This window comes from Triturus cristatus, chromosome 7, assembly GCF_964204655.1.
Source record: "Triturus cristatus chromosome 7, aTriCri1.1, whole genome shotgun sequence".
NCBI lineage: Eukaryota > Metazoa > Chordata > Amphibia > Caudata > Salamandridae > Triturus > Triturus cristatus.
Window position 1 is genome coordinate 1,247,784,697 of NC_140590.1, and position 25,291 is coordinate 1,247,809,987.

At 43.9% G+C, this 25,291-nt stretch overlaps 1 protein-coding gene across 1 annotated transcript in view; it reads left to right on the plus strand.

The window, feature by feature from the left end:
* Window positions 1–25,291, plus strand: part of LOC146811718 (serine protease 53-like) — a 138,860-nt gene that overhangs the window by 26,839 nt on the left and 86,730 nt on the right. The window contains exons 2-4 of the mRNA XM_085618717.1: window positions 411–437; window positions 3,259–3,421; window positions 18,068–18,351. Of these exons, the coding sequence (XP_085474843.1) occupies window positions 411–437; window positions 3,259–3,421; window positions 18,068–18,351 (474 nt within the window). The remainder of the gene's footprint in view (window positions 1–410; window positions 438–3,258; window positions 3,422–18,067; window positions 18,352–25,291) is intronic.

Below are 25,291 nucleotides of genomic sequence, written 5' to 3' on the forward strand. Positions count from 1 at the left end.
CACAGCATCCAGAAGCGTTGTTTTTGGTGTGACAGCTTTACTCGCTGCCATAGATCAGATGCAATGCTGTAATGTGAGTGACCAATACTAACAGAAGCCTGTATGCTTTAGCAGGGGCATTGCCCTCAAGCATTTATGCATATATGTGTTCTTATAAAGGGTGAATCTAGTTGTAAAGTAATGGAGCGCTGTAGAAAAGGTAATCGCTCACGGGGAAATCTCCTGCTTTATTTTATCCATGTTGATTTGGATTTAAAAGCCTCTTAAAATATAATGACGGAAATATTCAAACATGACTGGCTTTTAACCATTCTGCCATCCTATCTTTCAAACCTAATTCCAACCTCCTTTGAGAGCAGAAGTGACTCAGAATATAGAATTAAAACATGCTGTTTTTCTCTTTTTCACAGGTGCAGGTCTGAGTGCAGCCACCACAGGTACAGTAACATGTTTGATATTGTATTTGTGAAGTATTCAGAGTGAATAAGCATGGGCGTGGCTTCGGGGGGGATTGGGGTGTTACATCCCCCCAATAAATGTGTTTGGTGATAAATAGTGGGGTGCAGGTGCTTTCATTCAGGTATGGTGAGGTGTCTGCCGGATTTCAACAGGAATTTGTACACACACACACAAAAACGCACACGCATTCTATCTGTCTGGAAAGAATACGTTTTTGGGGGCTATTTCACAAAATAGTATGCTTTCTCCCACATACTTCCCAACCTATCTGCTTTTCTCTCCCTTTTGGTTGCCCCTTAAGCCCCTCTCCTGCACCCAGCTTGACGTATATTGTATTAAACATTATATGCCAGCGTGATTGTTGGGAAAATCTGAAGCTCTCACCCCCGAGTCTTACTGACCAAGGTATGCCTCTGGGAATAAGCGCAGTGCGAGTGACAGCCGGGAGGGCTCTAGATCGCAAAGTACTTGCAGCTCCTGAACTCCACTCCCCAGCAGTGATTGGAGGGAATTCCAAAGTTGGTCTAGTTCCTGAGCCAAGCGGGTTCTGGATTCTCAACTGTGTGTCCTAGTTCTTGAACTCTACTCCACTTTAGCACTGTTAGGAACTGTGTGGCGTAGGGGGGAGGTTGGTTGTATGTTTGTCATACTTTTTAGATCCTGAACTCTGCCCGTAAGCTTGGTCCACAATCCGAAGGGTTCTACATTCCAGATTGTCCTACCACATGAAATGTAAATGTATATAGATCATCATGTGCCTTTTGGCTGCTGGGCATTGCTTGCCGATGTTAGGTAGGGCTTGGGTAGTCATAGCTTGTCAGTGCTCTGCTTCCTCCTCAGCTCTGCTCTGTGTGAAGCTGAAATGGTTGTAGATTTCCACTTGCCTTCCAGCTCCTGGAACGCCCTCGGTTGGCGTCTTGATGGGGTCTCCTCAGTTGTGTGTCTTTTCCTAACCTCAGTCCCTTGATACTGACCTGAGCCTCTAGATTGGGCTGTTTTAGTACCAGTTTTCCCCTATTCCTGGTGACTCAGGTACCCAACATGTCATGACAATGGGAACCCCTTGAATGCTGGCCCCTCCCCATGTGAGAGTAGCAATGGTGCCTTGGCCCATTATGCAAGAAAGAAAATGGACCCTCTAATTCCAAGTCGGTAGTGGAAGACAGCAACAATTGGAATCCACTGGACTCTGGCATACCCCAGGGCCTTGGTGCCACTGCACCTTCTGCACTAATGAAAGGCACGCCTCTACCTTGAGATGAAAAACCAACATCTTTCAAGTGAACTTTTTTGCTGGGCAATTGTGTCTCTGTATTTTCCGTACTTCCATTTTTTAGGTCTCGCTGAGTCAGCGTGCATGCGCTGCTAGGAGAGACTTTAGTAGGTGAGTTTTCAAAGTGCTGCTGGCTGGCGACAAGCTTGTGTTCACGCGAGCGTGCACGCGCGAACCGCCAGCCTTCAGCAGCACTTTGAAAACTGCGCATGCGCATACATTTACTATGCACCGGCGCTTTCATCAATATTACTTTTGCATTACCATTTATGTGCACGGCCGGCCGGCCGCCCACCCGCCATGCTTTGTTTAAGCAGTAAGATGTCCCAACACATTTTAAAACATGGTAGATGATGCAACGCTTTTCAGCATAAATATGGCACTAGACATTATTTATTCACCTTTATATCGCTTTGGGGCTAGTCTTTTTCGGGAAATGTCACTCCAAAAATCTCAAATCACCGAGAGTACCAGTCTCCCCGACCTCATGGGTTAAATCTCTTTCATAACACGGAGCGAGGCACGCTCATGTAAAAGGAGATAACCTCAGACGATTGACCTAACTTACAAGTCTTAGTAACTGACGCGGACCAATTGAGCGCCACATATGAGACCACAGCCATGCCCAAACAACGCATTTGAGACGGCTGCAGTCCATTGTGAATATTAAGCTCCATTCAGCCCACCTGGGGATGCACCTGCCCTCCAACTAGGGTCGAGCTATGATTGGCGGCTGGAGGCTGCATCTTTGTCCAGGCTCTGACTCACCGACCTTAACGCTAGAAACGATCGGACACCGGAAACAACACTGCAGTGTGCGACGCTTCTCCCACACATCCTAAAGCAGGTCAGGCACCTCTTTCATATATGTATTGGCGCATTTTGGGACACCGGATCTTTCACCATGATAGACACTTATCCAGTTATACTACCAATTATACCAACAAGCCTAATTAAGAGCACTATATAACACGTATTGGCATAGCCAATAGGTCTCACCTTTGGGAACTTATAAGTGTTTAGCCATGCAACAGTTGATGTTGTTGCACCAATTATATTGTGCTGGATAACTAAAAACTTATAAGGTCCCAAAGGCGAGACCTATTGGCTATGCCAATGCTTGTTATAACTTGTAAAGTGGGGTGATGTTCCATTCGGTATGAGGTTACTTTTTACTAAAACGTGTATTTTTTTTTATAGATTCCCAGTGATTCTGTCCCTCACTGAGATGTACTAGAAAGTGTGCTTGGCGCCTAGAGGGGGAGTGAGGCTCAGCCCCTGGCAGTGCATCCTGTGATGCTTTCTCAGAGTACCACTGCCAGAGATGCTGAATCTGCTGCCTTCAGCTGCTGGGAGCCAGGAGGCTCTTGGGAGCCTCTTCTAGGCTCGGGCTCTAGGTCTGTGGCATCAGTCTCTAGATAGGCAATGGCCTGGGCACTGGGTGGGGTGAGATAAGGGATAGGAGGGTAAGGATCCAATCTTTCTCATTGTGATTTTTATTAACACCTGTGTTTGTACCATTACAGAATGTGGCAAGCAGCAGGCAACAACGCGCATTTATGGGGGCTCGGATGTCATTCTGGGGGAGTGGCCCTGGCACGTCACCTTCACTTTCCTGGGGGAGCCCTTCTGTGGGGGCTCCCTTATCTCGGAGGAGTGGGTGCTGACGGCGGCACATTGCTTCTATGGGTGAGAGCACTCACTATAGGAAACCTCTACAGCTTCTCTCTTTTATTATGTTAATTTCATTTTTTTCTTTTCTTCCGAACTCCCTTCCTTTCTTCTTCTCTTTCTCTCTTCTCCTTTTCCTCTACCATTCTTACTCTTTTTTCCTTTGTGCTCGCTCTCATGTTTTCTCTTCCTTTCTGTCTCTTTTCTCATTCTTTTACCCTCTTATTCTACCTTTGCCGATCCACTGTTGAAAGGCATAGACAAATCAAACTTCAGTCCAAGCATTAAAAACCCATATAAATGTTTTGAAAACATAAAATGCATACAGCTGCTCAGAATCTAACCTTGTCCATGATTTTATCATTTTAACCAGCACTGAAACACAACATAAAATATTTCATGGCAAATAATCCAGTTTGAAAAGTTCACCCGAGATTAGTAAACATTTCCCAAACAAGAATTTAAACTGGAAATATATTGAGAGAATGTCTCATAAAACGTATTTGTTGGTACCTGTTGCTGGGCGCCCGCCCCATCCAAGCACTTCCCAACTTTCTTACCCTGTTTAAATATCCAGCCTCGACGTGCGGGGCTTTCCACGTTTATTGTCAGTCGTCTAAATTCTTAGGTAGGCCGTCCTAGTGAGCTACCTTCAGGGCCCAACCGAGAGGCATTCTCGCTACATGTTGTATATCTGGCAAGCTTTCAGATAGCTTATGTGTGACATTCCAATGGTTTATGCGTGCTCATGCGTGACAGTGTACGCCTTAGCTGTGACAATGTGAGGGACACTGAATTGTAACTATAACCAAGCAGAAAATGTCTGTAGTAAGGTAAACATCAGAAGATGTCCCCCTGTGGAACAAAATAAAGCTCTCTTAGTACTATTTACTTTTTTTGTGCAAATGTAGTTACTTGCACTAAGGTAGCACTGCTCACTGGTGGCATACTGCTACTCAGTATAAAGTTACCTGATAAACAGCACACACCATGACACCTGTCATCCTTTCCTAGCCCCCTTCTCATCCAACATGGATGTAAACATTGGTAGCAGCTAACTTTTCACTGTCTAAGTTTTTCTTATGGGATAGGTGTGACACAGCGGCCAGAGCGGCTGACTCCAGAGTGCGGGGCTCGCGGTTCGATTGCCAGCGGCAGCTCAGCATCATGTGACTCTGGGCAATAGCTCACTTAGGGCCCGATGTAGGTAAATATGAAATACCGTATCCTAAATACCGAATTTTACCGATTCGGTATTTAGGAATCGGTATTTCATATGTAGCTAATAATTCGGTAAAAAATACTGAATCGGTAATATTCGTTATTACCGAATCGGTAATACCGATTCGGTGTTAGGAATCACCTTCCCATTCATTCCTATGGGCCTGGAGGCCCATAGGAATGAATGGGAAGTCATTCACTATTACCGATTCGGTAAATACCGAATCGGCAATAGGGGTTGCATATTCAAGGGTGGTCGTTTGAGCCTGCTGAGCATAAAACTCCAATGTTAGCGCAAGCGCGCAGCGGACGCGCGCCGAAGGCGCGCTAAAGGCAAGCCCGTCTGCGCCCGTCCGCGACCGACCGGGACAAGGGCCAGGACCCGCTGTTCAGCATTTTAAATACTCCCCAAGTGAATTACGCACTTTCCGCTTCCCTTGGCCCATTAAGCCACGACTAAAGCAAGAGCTTCTTTCTTGCGGAATCCTGTCCCCCGGTTCCTTCTTACCTCTTCCATTGCCTAGCACAGACCCCTCTGTTCTCCTCCCTACCACCCTTAACCCCCCCCACCCTAACAAACAGTTGTTGAATTTTTATTACCTAAACACGCGATCCCTCCCTAAACACCAATCAGAAATTTTCTATCTGCTTGACACTTTAAAACCTGACGTACTCCTTCTTTCCGAAACATGGCTTACGGATGATTCCCTCCCAGATATCTTGGCAGCCATCCCCACAGGCTACTACATACTGCAGACCAACAGACCTGCCGGACGCCACGGCGGTGGTGTGGCTGCAATCATCCACCATCAGCTACAGTTTACCACCTTAAATACCACTGCTATTCCTTCCGTTGAGGCACTCATTATTAAACTTGATTCCTCTTCAGTTTCTTTGACCTGTGCCTTATTCTACCGGCCTCCCCTCTCCATGCCCTCTTTTCCTCAGTTAGCTGGAGACCTCATTTCTCACCTCATAATAAATAATCCCAATCTTCTGATAATAGGCGACTTCAACTACTGGCCCTCTGACCCTAATGAGACCTCCCTCTCCCGAGAATTCACTGACCTCCTCGGGGGCCTCAACTGTACTCAGCACATCCACACTGCTACTCATATCAAAGGACACCACCTCGACCAGTTATGGACAGTCAATATATCCATTTTTTCCCTAGCTATTTCCCCCTGTCCCTGGTCGGACCATTATTCCATCCAATTCTCCTTAGATTTGCCTAGTTTAGCAAAATCCTCCACCCCGGATAAAATTCTAACCAGGAACTGGAGTCGTGCCAACAAAGAGAAGTTCTGTTCCTTACTTTCTACCTCCCTGCCTACGGTGACTGACTGTCTCAAGGACCAAGAAACTGCTATTCACAACTGGCTTTGCGCTGCCAGCAATATCGTCGCCCCTTGCAAGTTCTCCATAGTTAAGCGTCCTCACGACGCCCAGCGGTGGTTTACAGAAGATCTTAAAACTAAGAAACTTTCTCTTAGACAGGCAGAACGCAGGTGGAGACGTAACTATTCTTCTACCACCAAAGATACTTTCATCAAGCTGCTAGCTGACTATAAAAAAGCCATCTTTGCAGCTAAATCTGCCTACTTCTCATATAAAATCACTAATTCATCAACTAAAACCAAAGACATTTTCTCCATTGTCAACGAACTATCCTTACCTGACAGGGTGACCCTCAAACCAGCTCCTACCCAGGCCCTTTGCGATGCCCTTAATAATTTCTTTACTCAGAAAATTATCACTATTAAGCAAAGCATTCCTCTGACCCCCGTTCGTTCGGCTTTGGGGATCTCACCCAAAAACACTCAGTTTCTCGATCTAATCCCCCCGATCTCCAAGGATAATTTCTTCTCACTGTTAAAAAAGGTCAGCTCAGGCTCCCCCCTGGACCCCTGCCCCCCTCCATTTCTCCGAGAAGCTTTTCTCTCATGCCCTGACCTTCCGCTTGCATTTCTCAATAATTCTTTAGAAACAGGGGTTGTCCCTCCCTCGTTTAAAGTAGCAGAGGTCTTACCCATTTTGAAGAAACCTCAGGCAGATCCTACTAACCTAAGTAATTATCGTCCCATTTCTCTCCTCCCTTACCTGAGTAAGATTTTGGAGGCTCATGTCACACAATGCCTCAGTTCTTTCATTGAACGCTCTTTCTTTCTCGATCCCCATCAGGCCGGATTCAGGCCTGCACACTCCACCGAGCAGGTCATACTTGCCGTGATGAACGAGCTCCGTAGGGGTGCGGACCATAATCTCTCCCAAGCCCTTGTTCTTTTAGATCTATCGGCCGCCTTTGACATGGTCGATCATAACCTTCTGATCGACCGTGTCCGTGATGCTGGCATTCAGGGCACGGCCTTAAAATGGATTTCCTCCTTTTTGGGAGACCGTTCGCAGGCTGTTCGTTTGGCCACCTTTTCTGCCATAAAGACCCCTCTAACCTGTGGTGTTCCACAGGGCTCGTCTCTCTCACCCTTCCTTTTTAACCTATACATGGTCCCTCTTATCCACTCGCTCCGCAATTTTGAAGTGGTTTGCTTCAACTACGCAGACGACCTTCAACTGGTCTTCAATATTAACTCCTCTACTGCGTCCATTTCCAGCTGTCAAGCTACTCTATGCTTTATCAGGGATTGGATGAATATCAGCCAACTCAAGCTCAACCCTGATAAGACCGAGCTTGTATTGACCGGCCCCTCAAATCCCTGGAACAACAATTTTTGGCACCCCACGCTAGGAAATCCTCCTGTACCTTCTAAATCGGTCAAAAGCCTTGGAGTAATCATCAGCAGCGATCTGTCCATGAAGCCCCAGATTGGAGCAGTTACATCTTCATGCTTCTTTCACTTACGTAGAATTCGTAAGATTGCCAGATTTCTTACCACTGAAGCCCTTACCGTAGTTCTCTTGGCCCTGGTCATTTCACGGATAGACTATGCCAATTCCCTTTATGTTGGCATCCCCCTCTATCAACTTCACCGACTCCAGCTGGTCCAGAATCAGGCTGCCCGCCTCATCACTCACCAATCACGTACCCAACACGTCCGTCCTCTGTTGAAACTTCTTCATTGGCTCCCGGTTGACAAACGTTGTCTGTTTAAACTGGGCTGCACTATCACAAAACCCTTACCTGCAAGGCGCCTGCTTTCATTTCTTCCCTAATCTCTCGCTATTCTCCCACCCGTGCACTCCGATCGTCACACTCCAACTTTCTCACCCCCTCTCGTTTCAATCGAAAAAAACACGGCGGACTATCTTTTTCTTTTCTGGCACCGCAGATGTGGAACTCCCTTCCTTTGGATCTCAGACTTGAAACCTCCCTGCCGCACTTCAGATCTCTTCTCAAAACCTTTCTTTTTATCCAAGCTTACCAGTAACCTCCTGATTTAGTACACCTTTGCCTTAGCGCCATGAAACCTTTGGGTGTACGTGCGCTTTAGAAATAATTTTAACATAACATAACATAACAAAATTATCGATTTTAGGCCGTTACTGGCCGGTATTTAGCTACCTACATATGGCCCTTAATCTCCCCGACAGCCCCTAGCCCCAGGATACCCTTAGGGGTGATAAGTCGCGCTTTACAAATCTGGAATTATCTCATCATACTGACAAATAACCTTTTACGCAGCGTTAGTCACAAAGTTACTTCTTACCACTGTACCACTACTACTGCCATTACGGCTATTGATACTATAACAAAGGAGGGATAAGGGGCGGGTGTAGGTCCAGCATACAAGCCCCAAAGAACATGGAATTCATTACGGCTAGGGAGCTCTCACAATTGTGTGATAAAAAGTTGAAGTGCGGCAATGCTGGAAAGATGGTTAATTTTGATAGTCTGACCCGTGATGCCTGGCACATGGCAGGGCTAATGTTGAAGCCACATTATGTGTTACTGCATAGGCAGGGGCTAACATAAGCTGTCAGCCGCTAAAAGGACTTAAAGGGAAAGTTCCACCAATCACTTTTTCGGGCACTGATTGACCCAGAATACAAAATCCCAGCATCAGCCAGTCATTTTATTTTTTCCAATTAATCAACTTTCGTCACTTTTTTTAGGAATTTCTGGAGAAAAGCATATATTTATGTTTTGTATAGGTCTCTGGGATTCCACATATGGTTGGGGAGCTATTCAGTGTATGATTTCAATGGAGATTCTCCTGTAGGAGAACTAGGTTTACAGTGAATTGACTTTCAACTATTTTCAAGCCATCGTTGAGATAGTCACATGGATAAAGGCTAACAGGATAAAAATGCATATGTACTTAAAGCAATGTTTGTATTCATTAATTCGTGTTTTACTCCATAGAAATTATGAATTAATGTTTCTAAATGCAAGCACAGGTTTTTAAAAGAGGCTCACATATCCCTAAAACAAACATTCATTGTTTTGCAGGGGCAAACAAGTAAATGTAAACATCTTTTTATTTACACCTACACACTGAATGTACTTACATAAAATACACAGCAAAGCTTGTACTTCAGTTTTGACATGGATATAGAAACTTTCCTATTCAAATAAATGGTATGATAGAGTTATGACATCACTCCCCTTAACATCACTTCATGTGGTATGGTATTTACACACTACGTATGCTAATTAAAACCCTTGATATTTTGATGGTCTTGTTCCCTTATTTCCGGCTTCAACGGAGGGCAGCTTGAATGCGAATAGGTGGTTCATGCACACATTCGGTGTTTGTGGACTTAAGGGAGATTTCCAACCCTTTTCCTGTGGGAATTCGGCACATGGGTCAGGACATCCTGTGGTGCCACATATCAATTGGTTTCAATGGGAGGGCTCATATGATATGGGTCAATCTATTCATCTGGTGACCCCTGGCTCCCATGCTAGTCCTTTGCCACGATGCACACAATCAGCAATGCTGTAGAGAGTGGCTAAAGGAAAAAAAACAAAAGATAACAAAAGAGCAAAACATGTTTGCTGTGGGCCCACTAGACCAATGTGCTCGGCGCAGAGCCAGACTGGGAACTGAAACAGGCCCTAGCAAACTTCTCGCCCCCCCCCCCCACCCCGGGTGGGTGCACCCGAGCTGTTTGCAGGGGCTGATATTGCTGGCCCCCGGTAACAATAACGGTCCCCCAGGGGGCCTAAAACCCCCCCCCCCACCCTGGCGGCCCACCGGGGAAAAGCCCGGTGCCGGGTATGGCCAGTTCGGTCCTGGCTCAGCGAGCACAATGCTGGTGTACAGGATCATTTCATTTCTCTCTCTTATTTAGAGTTGTAAATTAAATCTTTTAAGTTTGCATAGACAGCAAACCACCATTAATGGGATTGTATTTGAGAACAGAAACCCCCCTTTTTTAAGCATCCAAAGTTCCTTAAAGCAACTGGGCTGCTTTAAAGAAAAAAGAGTTTTCTATTTTGGAAAGTGAGAGCTGGCAGTGGTCTTCTGGGCCACTGTCTTCTCCCCCTGAAGCTATCACCCCGATTCTCAGAGGGGAAGGGGTCCAAAACATGGGAGTTGGTAACATATCAATGTTTTGTGACTGCAATTACTGGTGCAAGCCACTGTTACACAGGAAACTGAATCGAAATTTGGGAATGATACACAAAACATGCTCTTTCCAAACTGCGATTTGGTATACATTTCTAAACTCATTTAGATATTTGGGAAAACCTTTCCGACTCACTAAATAGGTTTAGTAGATTAGGAAAAGGGTTTTAGCATTTGTGAACCCTCTAAGTTACCACATTTCAGGGTTTGCAAATTCAAAACCCCTTCATACATCTGGACCACAATGACCCTCTATATCAAGAAGAGTCCTTTAAATAACTTTTTGATACTATGCTTTGACAAATCCTAACCCCTGCATATTCCCCTCAAGCTGTCACCACAATTCCCAAAGGAGCGGGGTTTAAAATGGTGACTCAGTTACAACCCCAACATGGGAATCGGTAACATATTAATGGTTTGTGATTTGAATTCCAGTTGCAAACTGTTGATACACAGGGTACTAAATCGAAATTTGGAAGGGACTAAAACACAACCCTTCTATATTGTGATTCGGTATCCATTTCTAAACCCATTTAACAGTTCAGGAAAACCTTTCCACCTCGCTAAATGGGTTTAGTACATTGAAAAATGTTTTTGTTTTTCGCAAACCCTCTGTTTTACCAAATTGGGAATTTGCGAATTCTAAAGCCATTTGCACACCTGGCGCTTAATGGCCCTCTACGTCTATGCCGCTAGGAGACCCATAAATATCTTTTTGATACCATGCTTCGACAACTTCTAACCATAAATCCAATTCATCACAAGCTTCCTCTGAAATTACTATAATGTCCCTATACCAGTAGTCTTACCTAAGCTAGAAATACTTAGGGCCTAATTTACAATATTTAGACACACGGCAGCACAACAAGCCTTCCTGCTGCTCTGCCATGTGTCAAAATAAAGGGGCAGGAATGTGCTGTATCTACAAGATATCAAGTAATTGCGGGATGCACTCCTGAGTTTTCCAACATCTTTATCTCCTTTTATCGAATCATTTTAGTGTGCGTGCATACTGGGATAGTGCCTTGCCCCAACAGCACCTATACAAATCACCAGACTGTGGGAGGGAACATTTCCCCCACCCCAGCAACACAGCCAATTAGTGGAATTCCTCCAATCTTCAAAATATATATAATATGTTAATCCATTTATCTTATTCTGTTTTTCCATTTCATCCATAGTTTTAACCATCTTTTTTCCGTTTCATCCACAGGTAGGGATCATGCTCTCTCTCAACTTATTTGCTCACGATGTGCCCATCCAGGCCTCTATCACGAACATAATGGAAAGACATGATTGTCCATAGCAGTTTTCTTAATTAAAAAAACCCAATGCATTTCGAGCGCTGCACGCTCTTCTTCAGGGGTAACTGTAAATATTAAAAAATATTAATTACTATATTGATCTCAATTAACGATATACATTATTCATTGTATATCCCTTGCTTGTAAATCACATCAGACATCATCTCAATGTCATTCCGTCATCAAATGCATCCTCCAATCCCCACGTATTTTAGTTCAAACTTTGCTCAACCCCTTTGACCTTCCCGACATGAAACCCCCGAAAACCTTTTCTACAAGTGTTACAAAACACTCACCCGAGAATTACACCCTTCATTCACACTGGGTTCTCTCCTTTCCTCCATGCTTTAGACTGAAAGCAGTTCAGTTTTAAAGCTTTATTCGACATTTGTCATAAAAGCATTCCCCTATCCCTAATACAATAAAAGCAACACTCCCCTTCCTTCCACTTCAAGTCCCTTCCCCCTCACGTCTTCCTGCTTAAACTATTCAAACTACTTTCACGCTGAAACCACTCAACCGTTAGTTCCTTCTTAACGCAAACGGAAAAAAGATGGTTAAAACTGGGGATGAAATGGAAAAACAGAATAAGATAAATGGATTAACATATTATATATATTTTGAAGACTGGAGGAATTCCACTAATCGGCTGTGCTGCTGGTGTGGGGTAATGTTCCCTCCCACAGTCTGGTGTCTGCAAGATATGGCACATTCCTGTCCTTCTCCCCAGCACGCACACAGCAGCTGCGCTCCAGCGCAGACACCCATGTGTCATTTTGCAAGAGTGCCTGCGCTGAGGGGATGATTGTTTTTGCGCAGGAATGGACACCTTTCAGCCCAAAAACAATCATTAAAGGCATTTTCCTGCTGCAGCACGCATGGAAAGAGGAAAAAATGAAGAGAAATTAAAGTACTTCTCCTCGTTGCGCCTCCTTATTCCTCCCCTGGGGAGGCATAGGATTCTGACATATTCCTAGGTTCACAAAATGTTGTAAATCTGGGAATGCCTCAAGTTCAATAGATGTTGCATGGGAACACCCACAGTAACACCCATGGAACTCCCCTTTCACTCAGAAGTATGCGTGAAAGGGAAACATATTTACAAGGCCATGAAAAGCTAGCAGGGTGACTTTACATGGCCTTTTAAATAAGGGGAAGCCCAATGTGCGGCTGGTGCGTCAATAAAATAAGCCCTTGAGTCTTTCCAAAGACGTATCTAGAAAAGAGCCAGAAAACGTTGGTTGAAGGAAAGAGGAAATAAGGACAATCATCCTTGTTAGCTTCCAGAGTGACCAAGACTACCACTCCAAAATAGAAGAATTAAATTACAATACATGTATCCCATGTCTTTAAAAAAGCAGCCACTAGCCAAACAAAAGGCATGTTTGTTGCCAAGCCTTGCCTGCCCAAAGGAATTAAAGCTCATTTTGTGGACAAGGGTTAACAGGCAATAGCAAATATGCATCCATTATGTCTAAACTCAACAACCAATCTCTCAGTAGAAGCATGTCTCTAGGTGGGTAAATGCCCACTATTCCAAAATGCACAGAAATAACAAACTGGCTGAGAGACCTTCAATTTATTTCTAGTCTTAAACACTTAAAAAAAAATCATTGAGGAAGCCTAAAAACAAATGAAGACACAAAGAAGTAAGATTCAAAGAGTAACTTTATCATCAACAGCTGTGAGGAGTCAAGTATCAATCGGGACTTGCTCAAAATAGAGAAGTTCACATGGGGCTTTATATATTACAATACATATTGCACAAATGATACACAGCCAATGAGAGCAACTTGCTCGGCGAAACGATAGGATTTAGAAAATAATGCATCCAATCAGAAATCAGGAAAAAAAATGTGGCTATATATGGGCATTGATTTATGAAATCAGGAAATGAAGCATAGCAGCAGTTTGTCACGTACACGTGTGACATTATCTCTTCTTAAGACCTCAATAGCTCAGGCCAATAGGTGTCCCAAAATGGAACCTGAATCAAAATGGATTCCACACATTACCAACATACATTATTTATTCAACCTTGAACTGAAGAAATGGCGTACTCTAGTGCACCTTTCTCAAAACTTTCCTCAACTGCTACACCTTCAAAAGCATTCTGGCCCTTTTGAACCCTGAATAGGTGATGTCATCAACTCATTCATGTAACCCGAGCTGTCTGTAACACTCACCTGTTCCATGCTATCTTCTTCCCTCTTAAAATAATTGTATATCCTGCTTACCAGCTACAGGGTTACTTAATGACCTGAGAGCTTGCCAGTGATCTGCAGATCATGTATTTATTTATTTTATTTTATTTATTTATTTTAAGAGTTTTATTTAGCGCTGGCTAGACCCGGAGGTATCGGAGCGCTTTACATAAGGTTCCACAGAAATTACAAAATTACATCAGTTACACGTTACATCAGTTACTAGAAACGCTGGCTAGACCCGTGGGTATCAGATCGCTTTACATTAGGAATCACATTATTACCCAGTTAAAAACAGTTACAGGTTACATCGGTTACACGAAACACATTTAAATAGTATGGAGGAAGGATAAATAGGGCGGATAGGGGTAAGGGAGAAGGGTGTAGGTGGAAGGAGGGAGATAACGGCAGGAGAGACGAAGGAAGGTCTGCCCAATGTCCGGCTGGTTAGGTGACGACCGAGGAGGGAATTCACAGCCCATCTCCCCTATAGCTATCAGGGTAGCTCCACCGGGCAACGGTCAGGTAGCAAGGTCTCAGCGGTCGAGGGAAAGTTCACAGGGTAAATGTCCTGAAGGGTGTGCAGGATCCAGGTAGGAAAAGGGTAAGAAGGAAGGGTGAAGGGGGAAGATAACGGCAGGTACTACTGCTACTACTACTACTACTACTACTACTACTACTACTACTACACAGGGTTGTTGAGAGCTCCATTGAAGGCAGTGGAGTGTGTCAAGGCCAACAATGGCTCATACAGACCTACTGCTCCAACATTTCAAAGTTTGCCTCTCCGTTTCTCCCTTTTTTAGAACATTTTGCAGTCGGTGGGTGAAATGTTATCATTGTAGCCTTCTGCCTACGGCTGTACCAATTGTTAAAGGTCCTTGCTTTTGCCTCTGCCTATAACTGGGGTTCGGGGCCTTTAGCAACCGTTACAACTTGTGTCAGCATGGCTATAATATTATTCTTATCATCAGCATCTAAATATTTGTCCATCTAGTTTAAAAGTTTAAAGAATCCTGCTTACAATAAAAGGACACAGAATCACTCCAAATGTTCACCAAATGTGCCTACTAAGATAAAAAAAAATGCCTTGGGAGTGTACATCATGTCAAACAAAGAATGCCCTAAGGCCAGAACAAAACATTTTTGAGAGGTTACCTTTCAAGGTATCAGCATTATTATAATATTCTACTTATACAAAACAGGTTTTAACACCATGTAATAAGGGCAATTCAACATGGACATCCTTTGGCTTCACTGGGGACCTATTTGTAGAAATTGAACTTTTCTAAACGAATACAACACACCTTTCTTTATTAAGATTAATTCAAAGAAAGTCATGAATGGAGTTGTAGATTTATGAAAATACAGCCGCCTGTTTTTCAAGAGCATTTGGTTCTTTGCAGACAAGCCTTCTCCTTTTTGCTGGTTCAGTGACTAAATATCGCGGGACAAAATATCGACTATACAAAAAATCGACACTAAAATATCGAGGGACAGAATATCGACTCCCTATCTACAAACAGGTAAGTACTAAAATATCGATTCCAAAATATAGACTGTCAAAATATAGTTAGCCAAAATATCGAATTTTTTAAATGTATTAAAAATAATATACAATTATTAAATATTAAAAACAATTAAATTAAACATACATAATATAATATAAAATAGCTTAAAATGTAAACATAATATAAGTAATTTAAAAAAGTCGAGATTTTGTTGGATGCTGAGAGCGTAAAAATTACTATTCCCACTCCAGTGAGTGCAACAGTAGGGAAAGCGTTGGATAGCGTAGAGGTAAAAATTACTATTCCCACTCCAGAGAGTGCAACAGTAGGGAAAGCGTTGGATAGCGGGAGGGTAACAATTACTATTCCCACTCCAGAGAGTGTAACACTAGGGAAAGCGTTGGATAGCGCAGGGGTAAAAATTACTATTCCCACTCCAGTGAGTGCAACAGTAGGGAAAGCGTTGGATACTGAGAGCGTAAAAATGACTATTCCCACTCCAGTGAGTGCAACAGTAGGGAAAGTGTTGGATAGCGTAGGGGTAAAAATTACTATTCCCACTCCAGTGACTGCAACAGTAGGGAAAACATTGGGTAGCGTAGGGGTAAAAATTACTATTCCATCTCCAAACAGTGCAACAGTAGGGAAAGCGTTGGATAGCGTAGAGGTAAAAATGACTATTCCCACTCCAGAGAGTGCAACAGTAGGGAAAGCGTTGGATAGGGGGAGGGTAACAATTACTATTCCCACTCCAGAGAGTGCAACACTAGGGAAAGCGTTGGATAGCGCAGGGGTAAAAATTACTATTCCCACTCCAATGAGTGCAACAGTAGGGAAAGCGTTGGATAGTGGGAGGGTAACAATTACTATTCCCACTCCAGAGAGTGCAACAGTAGGGAAAATGTTGGATAGCAGGAGGATAACAATTACTATTCCCACTGCAGAGAGTGCAACAGCAGGGAAAGGGTTGGATAGCGTAGGGGTAAAAATTACTATTCCCACTCCAGAGAGTGCAACAGTAGGGAAAGCATTGGATAGCGTAGGGGTAAAAATTACTATTCCCACTCCAGTGAGTGCAACAGTAGGGAAAACGTTGGATAGCGTAGGGGTAAAAATTACTATTCCAACTCCAAACAGTGCAACAGTAGGGAAAGCGTTGGATAGCGTAGAGGTAAAAATTACTATTCCCACTCCAGAGAGTGCAAAAGTAGGGAAAGTAATGATTTAAATTAAATATAAGATGACATTAATTATCAATACTGATAAAAAGTTAATTAAAAATAATTACCAATTAATAACAATGAATTACCATTTAAAAATATTAATTATCAATTGATAAAAATGTATTACCAATTAATAATTAATTATCAATTAATTAATTATCAAAACATATAAATATAATTAACATTTAATTAACCATAATTAAATTACTTCCCACCCTATTCCCCTATAAACCCACAACCCGCTACGGAATTAAATTACGCAATAATTAAATTACATAACATTCATTTGTTTAAATAAATTAAACATACATTACAACAATAATACATCATTTTAACACATATACTACCATACATAACACAAAAAAAAAATTCGATATTATGGTCATCTATATTTTAAAAGTCGATATTATGGTATTCGATATTTTTAAGGTCTATAATTTGGTAATCGATATTTTGTACCCCAATTTCGATATTCTGACCTATCTATATTTTGATGAGTCGATATTCTGTCCACTCTATATTTTAACTTCGATATTCTGGGTAGTCGATATTTTGGAATTGATATTTTGGGTGTTTACCCTTTTTGCTATCCACAGATGTGGTGTGCATGCATTAGAAGGGTCAGGCTTGGCAGGCCTTCTGCAGCCCTGCTCTAGATGAACGCTAATACCACAGCAGGCCCCATGATAGAGAGTTGGTGTCCAGAAGTTTTGGAATGGGCATTGGCTGAAGAGGTGCAAATGAAAATAAACAGGAGGGATGATAAGCTGGCGGAGGCCTTCAGTGTTTGGAGAGAACTGAGCAGTGCTGTAGCGACTTCAGACATATCGAAAGCGTACACCATGGACGCTAGTGCGGATGAGAGTGATGGTGACTGGGTGAGGTTGAGCTATATGGAGGTCAATTTATGGAATTATAGAATATAGGGGGGGCAGCCAGTAAGGGAGCCATCACCTGGTCGACACCTAGAAATGTTGATTCTTGTAAAAAAAAAAAAAGATGATCTTTTAAGTTACACCTGATCACTGCTATTCCATCACTGTATAACGTAGCCAACTGTTTTGTGAAAGTGGAAAAATAAAGGTTATAAACAAAAAAGTACAAAAATAACACATCAGGCCCTAGTCTGCTGCTTTGGTATTCATAAGCCTTGGGGAGGAGTCCTCCATGTCAGCAGGGCCCCAACTCCTTAGCCATGTGATCGACCGAGGCCTTAAACATGCTGTCCATGCAAATGTAAAAGATTTCATTCATAACTCTGAATAAGATAGAGAAATGACATGATCCTGTACACTAGCGTTGTGCACGCTGAGCACATTGGTCTAGTGGGCCAACAGGGGACATGTTTTGCTCTTTTGTTCTCTTTCTTTAGCCACTCTGTACAGCATTGCTGATTGTGTGCATCGTGGCTAAAAACCACAGGTAAAGCCGATAGGTCATAGAGGCAAGACCTAGTTGCTTTGCCCATGTTTCTCTATCTTTCCCTTACTCTCTTTTTCCTCCTCCCTGCCTTCATCGCCCTTTTCTCTACCTACCTGTCCTCTTGCTTGGACAGCTCCACTCTCTTCCTTTTATCTGCTTTATCTCTTCTGTCCTCCTGTTGATCAATCCTGTGTGCCCTTCGTAAAGGATGATGCATTGTAGTAGTAATCTGAACTCTTGTCTCGCAGGAACAAGACTTTGAGGGACCCTGCTTCATGGAGGGCATACCTGGCCTTCACCTCTCTGAGAGGTACCCCTAAGGCGAAGAGCGTGGAGAGAGGCCTGTCACAGATCATAGTGCATGAGAAGTACACCAATTTCATCAATGGCTATGATGCTGCCCTGGTGAAGCTGTCCAAGCCCGTAGCCTTTGACAAGTCCATCCAACCGGTGTGTCTACCACTGATTGAGCATCACTTCCGACTCCGTAGCACCTGTTGGGCGACCGGCTTGGAGGACCTGCAGCCAGGGGGTGAGTACCACTACTGATCTATCCCAAGTGGTCAGTACCATTTACCTTAGGAGTCAGTGTGGTTGCTGAACCATTTGAAGCGGTGAGCAACACTCCTCAGGCATTCCAAAGTGTGAATATCACCGCTCAAAACAAAAGTATGTTCCCGCACACCCAGCATCAAATTGCGCTGGTGAAAGGGTAATCTTCAGACTTGATCTCATCGACCCTTTATCGTGCAAAACATGGTGCCCTGACCCTACCCAATAAGAGCTGTGCCAGGCTTAGCGGCCTCAGCCCACCGATCTCCAGCAGTGCTAGGTCTGGTTCTGCAGTCAGGCTTTTGTCTCTCAAGCACTAGCTCTCTCAGACTTTGCATCTTCAAAGGTCAATCTCCAGATCTGCCCTCTGAGCCCATCCAGCCTGTAGTAACTGTGCCATGACTTGTATCTGAATTTTCCAGTCCTTTCTATGCCAGACATCAGAAAATAATTTTTCAGACCGTTAAGTAGTACTACTTTACATACTCACAAATGCTTTCACAAACCTCCAGCCAGAGATCTCCACTTACAACTGTGCTGTCTGTTGTGTGTGACGTTCTTCTTGAGTGCGGAGAATTCCACATGCAGTGGTCTTTGTTTTAGTAGTAAATGTGAGAGGGAAGTGGAAGGAAATGTCCAATATCTAGTGCCAAATGGGTAGAGTTAAGTGAAACAAAGAGGTGTGTAGGGAGAGACCAGTAAATGCTGAACCACACCTACTCAAGAATGGGACGATTGATATTCACCACCGCTGCACCTAGATCTACTACAGTACCACTACTGACAAAACATGCTTACATTTACTCCAGCCCAGAGCTGGCGTAATTCAAGCACCACACCTGGCCAAATCCAATCTTTCTAACCAGTGTAATCTTAACATTTTTTAGTGGCCAGGTAGACATATTTCAGCTGTTTTTGTTTAAACCCAATTTCTAAAAGTGTGTTTGCCATCATGCTGACTTTAGTTAGCAGAAAATGGGTGATAAAATTAAAAGTTGTTATGAACAGAGCAGTGCTTAATTTGAGACGGTGGTTTCCGGTCCTCAGCACTGGCACTTAATTGTCAGCACCGGCGTTTGGGACAGCCTGCCACAAGGTGGCACTGTCTAGGAAATTTAGAGATGACCACAACAACAGTTAATTATTAATGCAATATTCATTAAAAATTACTATTACCTGCCGCCCAAGCCATTCTTATAGCTTTGGGGGCCTGATATAGTCCAAACTGTCATACTTGCAAGAGTGAGATGGAAATTAGCTGTGTTGTTACTATCAATAACAGCGCTGGCAGGGACAATGTGTGGTGGAAGCTGCAGTGGCCTCATGATGAGAGCCCTGGCACAAATTAAGCACTGGAACAGAGGGCCCCAAAATATGTCTTTCCTTGGGCCCCAAAAATCCTTTCACCGTAACTGATGCACTGGGGTGCTATCCAGATAGGGTCACCTGGGTGCAACAGAGCACAGATGAATCATGACCAGGGGCATTTCCAAGCATACTTCAACTGGATTATGTAGTGTTTAGTATTGCTTTGTGATTAAAAGTACTTTCTTTCTTTTCAAAAGACGAGCATTGAGCTGATCATTGGTTTATTGTGTCTGTGGTTAATGTTTGAGTTCTGGCCTTGTCTATGACTGCTTGCCCCCAAGTAAAGTACAGAAAGTAGTCTAATTTCCTAGTTTGCAAAGCCAAATTAGGAGTTCATGTCTTGCGACGGCCAGCCACACATGCGCACCATAAACCTCTCTAACCCAGCTGTCTTAAGACAGCTGGACTAGAGCAACCCAAAGCCTCAAGAGAGCTGTGGAGCGCTGAGTGAGGCCGCTCCCACCAATCCTAGCCAGGGCCGGACTGGGAACGAAAACCGGCCCTGGCAAAGTGCTGGGCCGTCCCCCCGGTGCTTGGAGGTGCCGCCGAGCTCTTTGCAAGGGCCGGTTTTCGGCCGGCCCTATATCAAAAATGGCCCCCAGGGGCCCAAAACCGGCCCCCACCCGTGCGGCGCACTGGGGGATTGCCCGGTGCCCGCTACGGCCAGTCCGGCCCTGATCCTAGCACTGCTCTCATGCTGGTGAGAGCCGCACTAGGATTGACCAAGGGAATTCCAGCATCCAGTTCCTGTGTCGGCAAAAGAGGAGGACCGGAGCGAGGACGCCGCCAAGTTTGGTATATTTTACCGGTATACCTCACCGTATATGCCAGCCGCCACTGCTTTCACCATAACAGTGGGGACGGAGACCTCCACCTACATGTGAAAAGTTTATAGTTGGAACTTAACAGTCATAAATCCTGTTGGAGTAGACTCCAGGTGTGCAAACATGTAAGTCTAGACTTCTGTGTAAATCAACACTACACTAAATGAAATAGTCAGTTGCAAAAACGTGTAGATTTATATCTAGGTGCAGTAGTAGATTTACAAGTGAGTAAATTTACAAGTATAGATTTACTTTTGAGACTAAGCCACTTAAGATTTATATCTAGGTGCAGTAGTAGATTTACAAGTGAGTAAATTTACATGTATAGATTTACTTTTGAGACTAAGCCACTTAGTGTGCATTATTTAATATTACATTGTAGGTTTAAAATTAGTACATTGACAGCACTACATAACAGAGTCAGCATGCCTTATGAGCAGTGGCATAGGCAGGGTTGCCATGGGTGCTTCTCCTTATGTTTGAGCCACCCTGCTACTCGCGAGCCCTCTTCTCTGTGGCGGATACTGTAGTTTTCCATTTCTTACCCTTTATCTCAGCCTCAAAGTCCTGGCCCTCTATTGAGGCTACATAATAATGCACTCCTCTTGAATCTTGTTTAAAACAAACTAATAGGAATCCCACCTTAATCAACCCACACCATGCATACTTTATTTACTATGCAGTCCCTTCAGACATCTCCACATTCCACCGAGCCCTCCATAAGTATGCATGTTATCACCTTCCCCTGTCTCTTCTACACATGTATCACCACTCAGCTTTTTCACTCATCCTTGGTTTGACTAATATTCACCAATTCTCTCACGAATATAACTCAGTGAGCTGATTGGCTGTGTGATGGACAAAGGGGGAAGGTGATCAGCACATGGAGATAATGTTGAGGGTGCTGATGGAGATCACATCCAAAGTATCTGTGGCAGAGCCAACTCCAGTGCCCCCACTTCCATCATTAGCAGTTTTCCTCTCAATTACACCCCTGTCTTCACTGCCTCACACCTCTTTGTGTTTTGTGTTCATTCTCCCACCCTTTCCCAATTAGGTCAACATTGTGCGCTCCTTAGCTCCTTGTTTACCTCAGTTATCTCAGATGGCAAAAAATGTTGGGGACATCAAAAACTACATTCAGTGTGTGCCTACAAATATGTGGCCTACCTCTATCCCTCCTACATCACTTCCGGTAAATCTCCCGCTTTTAAATCTGACCCTCTTTTCTTCACCTCTTTCTCTTACATTCACCTCTAATTTTCTCCAATTCCTTCCTTTTGCAGCCTTTTTCCTCTTTCACCCCACTCTCCTCCCGTTCTCTTTTACTTCTGTATCTTCCAGTTTCCTACTCTCCTCTGTCTATTTCGTGTTTCTACTACACTTGATTCTCTCCTACATCCTACAGCTACTGTCCTTCTCTTTCTGCTTTCCCTTATCATCCTGTTTTTAACTCATCTTTATCCCCTTTACCCCATCCTTTTACTCACAGTAACTCCCTCTACCTCATGTTTAACTGTTTCAATGAACAAGTCAGGGAGGGACATTTGTCATTAACACTCTGACTAGTAGTAGCCAAGTCACAGCTGACTACAAGTGTGCAGACGTGTAACCCACAAAAATGGAGGGATTTCCAGGTAGCCAATTCGAGCATCATTACTAGAAACCAAATGGTGTTGAGTGAGGTCATAACTCCCGAGCAGATCATTGGGCTGTAGCTTTTAGGAAGGAAAGTGTGTATGAGCTACAACTACCCTGTCGTTATGAATTACCAATCCCCATGTTCTGATGGCCTGACATGACCCAGACTACTGATGTCAGACATCATAATCGAAGCCTCGATGGGGCCACTCAGGGTCCCTGCTGGTGTGCTCAATCCCAAACTCTTGTGCCTTGTCTGTTTTTACCCCTAACCTTCACTCCACTAATGATGTATCATTTCACCTTTTCACCTTGTGTCTGCTAAGGTATGAGCATTTTTACTCATTGTCTCTCTCAGTATTGCACTATTTTTCTTTGGTTAATGCTCCCTTTCTTTTTTTAATCCCTCTTCCTCTTTCTTTCACTCTAACATGTTTTCCCCTTTTGTTATATCTTTTTGCTCCCCTGTGTTTTTACACGGCCCCCAATCTTGTTCTCTCTACTTTTGTCACTCTCTCCATGTTTCTTACTTTTGTGACATTTACTTTTCTCTTTTTCTTACTTTCCTTCACTCTTCCTAGTCTACTTTATATCTTTTCCCTCACTCAGGCCCTATTTGGTTCATCATCCTTTCCCTCATTTTCTTGAGATTTTCCTGCCTTATTTGAAAGTTAATGGATGTAACATACTTGCTCTGTTTACTTGTGTTCTGGGTGAAGCTGGCAATGCGAGTGGAAACAGAATATGAGGGAGCATGGAAGAAAATGATGCTAGAGACAGGAGGTCTTCCCTTGACAGGCTGGGCCAAAGTAACTGAGAACACAGACCCGAAAATTGGCTAATCAGCAAGCAGCTTACTAGAAGCCACTTGAGTGATGTGTCAAAGAGTTTGTAGGCCAGTTTTTTCACAAATGCCGAGGTGTGGGAGTTCTGTGCCTGTAATGCCACTACTGACATATATTGACACATGCACAGTGGTCGAATCAATCAATCACTCAGAAGATGTGAGCAGGCTGATGCTGTCAGCAGCGGGGGTGGAGGTTTGAAGTTTTTGTAGATGACTGAGAACTTGTCGTAGAAAAAGCCCGCCAGGGTGCAACACGGTTCTTGTGACGGTGAGATTTTGTTCTTGGCTGCTGGGTGGTTGGAGAACTCCTTTACGATGGCACAGAGCTCCTTGCTGTGGTTTGTGCTGGCTTATATGCAGTCGGCTCGGGTGTTCTTCTTTGTTTCTTTCAGGAGGCAGTGGTACTGGTTGAGTGCTGTCTTGAAAGTGGTATGGTCTCTTTGCTGGTGTGGCGCTTCCTTTTCTAGTTGCCGGCAGTTACATTTGGTGGATTTCAGCCCTGCGGTGAACAAGCTGGCTCTTCTGGCAGGTCCTTTGGATTTGACTGGCTTGGCGGGTGCGATTGTATTGGCACATTCTGTGATCCACTTTGAGAAGTTCTTCGCAGCCTGTTCTGGGTTGGATGTTGTGTCTGGGAGGTTGGAGTTGAGAGCTTTGTTCCACCGATCTTCTGATATCTTTTTTCAGTTGTTGCGCGTGGAGCTGGGGGGCATGGTGCAAGTGCTCGTAGGTCCTGAGATGGTGAAGTGGATGCTGCAGTGGTCGGTCCAGGTGAGCTAGGAGACATGGTTGTACTTGACTGTTGCTGGGCGTGAAAATAGAAGTGTCTTGCAATGTGGGTAGGGTCAGTGATAAGCTGCTTGAGGTTGATGTTGCTCATGCTTTCCAGGAGGTCGATTGTGTTGGTGTCACTGGGGTCTTCGAGGTGGAAGATCCCCTAGGAAGATGTAGTGCTTGGAATCGATGGCGACTGGGCCTCTAATGGCGCCTTTACCGTCTGTGTTAAGTTGACGATTGGCATCAATGAATTTGTAAATATATACGTGTGGGGTTAGAACTGATGAAAGCACTGTGCTAGCAAGGTGATGGCTTTTATTGTGGCTCAGAAGCTGTGAAACTAGCCTCAAAAGCCCCAAACCATCCGAGAGCTCACCTGGTAGGCAGTCCACTGCTGCTGGGACAAGTGTCCGCAAAATTGCTTAGGAGTCACAGTGACCAGAAATAAGTGTGGGGGAGGTCCACCAACCAGAACAAGTTAACCATTGGTATGACATGAGTGTGGAGAAGAAGGGAGTGGTAAATTAGAGAGTTTTTGTTTCTCATTGGCCTTGACATTAGGATTACCCAGAAGAGGCAGGCCATATGGTGCATGATGGAAAAGATACATTCATTAAGAGGATGAGAAAGACAGGATCTGGGTCCGCTCCCAGGAAGAGCTTTTGCCAAAAGTATTCTGGAAAACATCCCAGTCACCCACCTATTCCTGTACTCTTTTTTGAGATCCCCTTTGTTGTGTTCCCCCACACCCAGTGAATTGACTGAGTCGCTCACCTCCTACCACATTGCCATCTTCTCCACCCCACTGAGGGGTTATGGAGGCAGACCACGTAGTTGCTGTAATGATCAAAAACAAAAGGAAACTACAATGTCTGTCTTCCCCACAGTGAAGTTCGTCCTCAGAGTGGGGCTGGCTGCAGCTTGAAAGTCATGCAGTCCTAGGGTAAGAAGGCAGCAGATCCTAGGATGTAGGTTGCATTTATGTGGTTGTTGGATTAATATGTCAGGTCCGTGTCTGTGAAGTCAAGTGAATGCTATTTCCCTATACCTTCCCATTCTGAGATTTCCATAACAGAGATTTCTGTCTATATGTGTAGATCTGAAATCTGTTTTTTTTTACTTATTTTTTTATGGAGTTTTATATAGCGCAAACTTGACCTGAAGGTATCGGGTATCAGAGCGCTTTACATAGCACCAGTTGCGTTACATGAGGACACATTCATTTTTGTTAGGCACAGGGAGATTAAGTAATTTGCCCAGAATCACAGGATGTTCAGCGTCATTGCCAAGACTCAAACCTGGTTCCCCAGATTCGAGGTCGACCGCCCTAGCCGTTAGGCCAACTCCTCTCCCCTGGTTATAAAGTTGCTGGTAGTAACTGTACAGTGGTTAGTCTAGTTGTAAAAATCTTAATCCCCTTGTTTATCAGAGTGGAGACCTATAACTCCTACAACTGGGTAGAG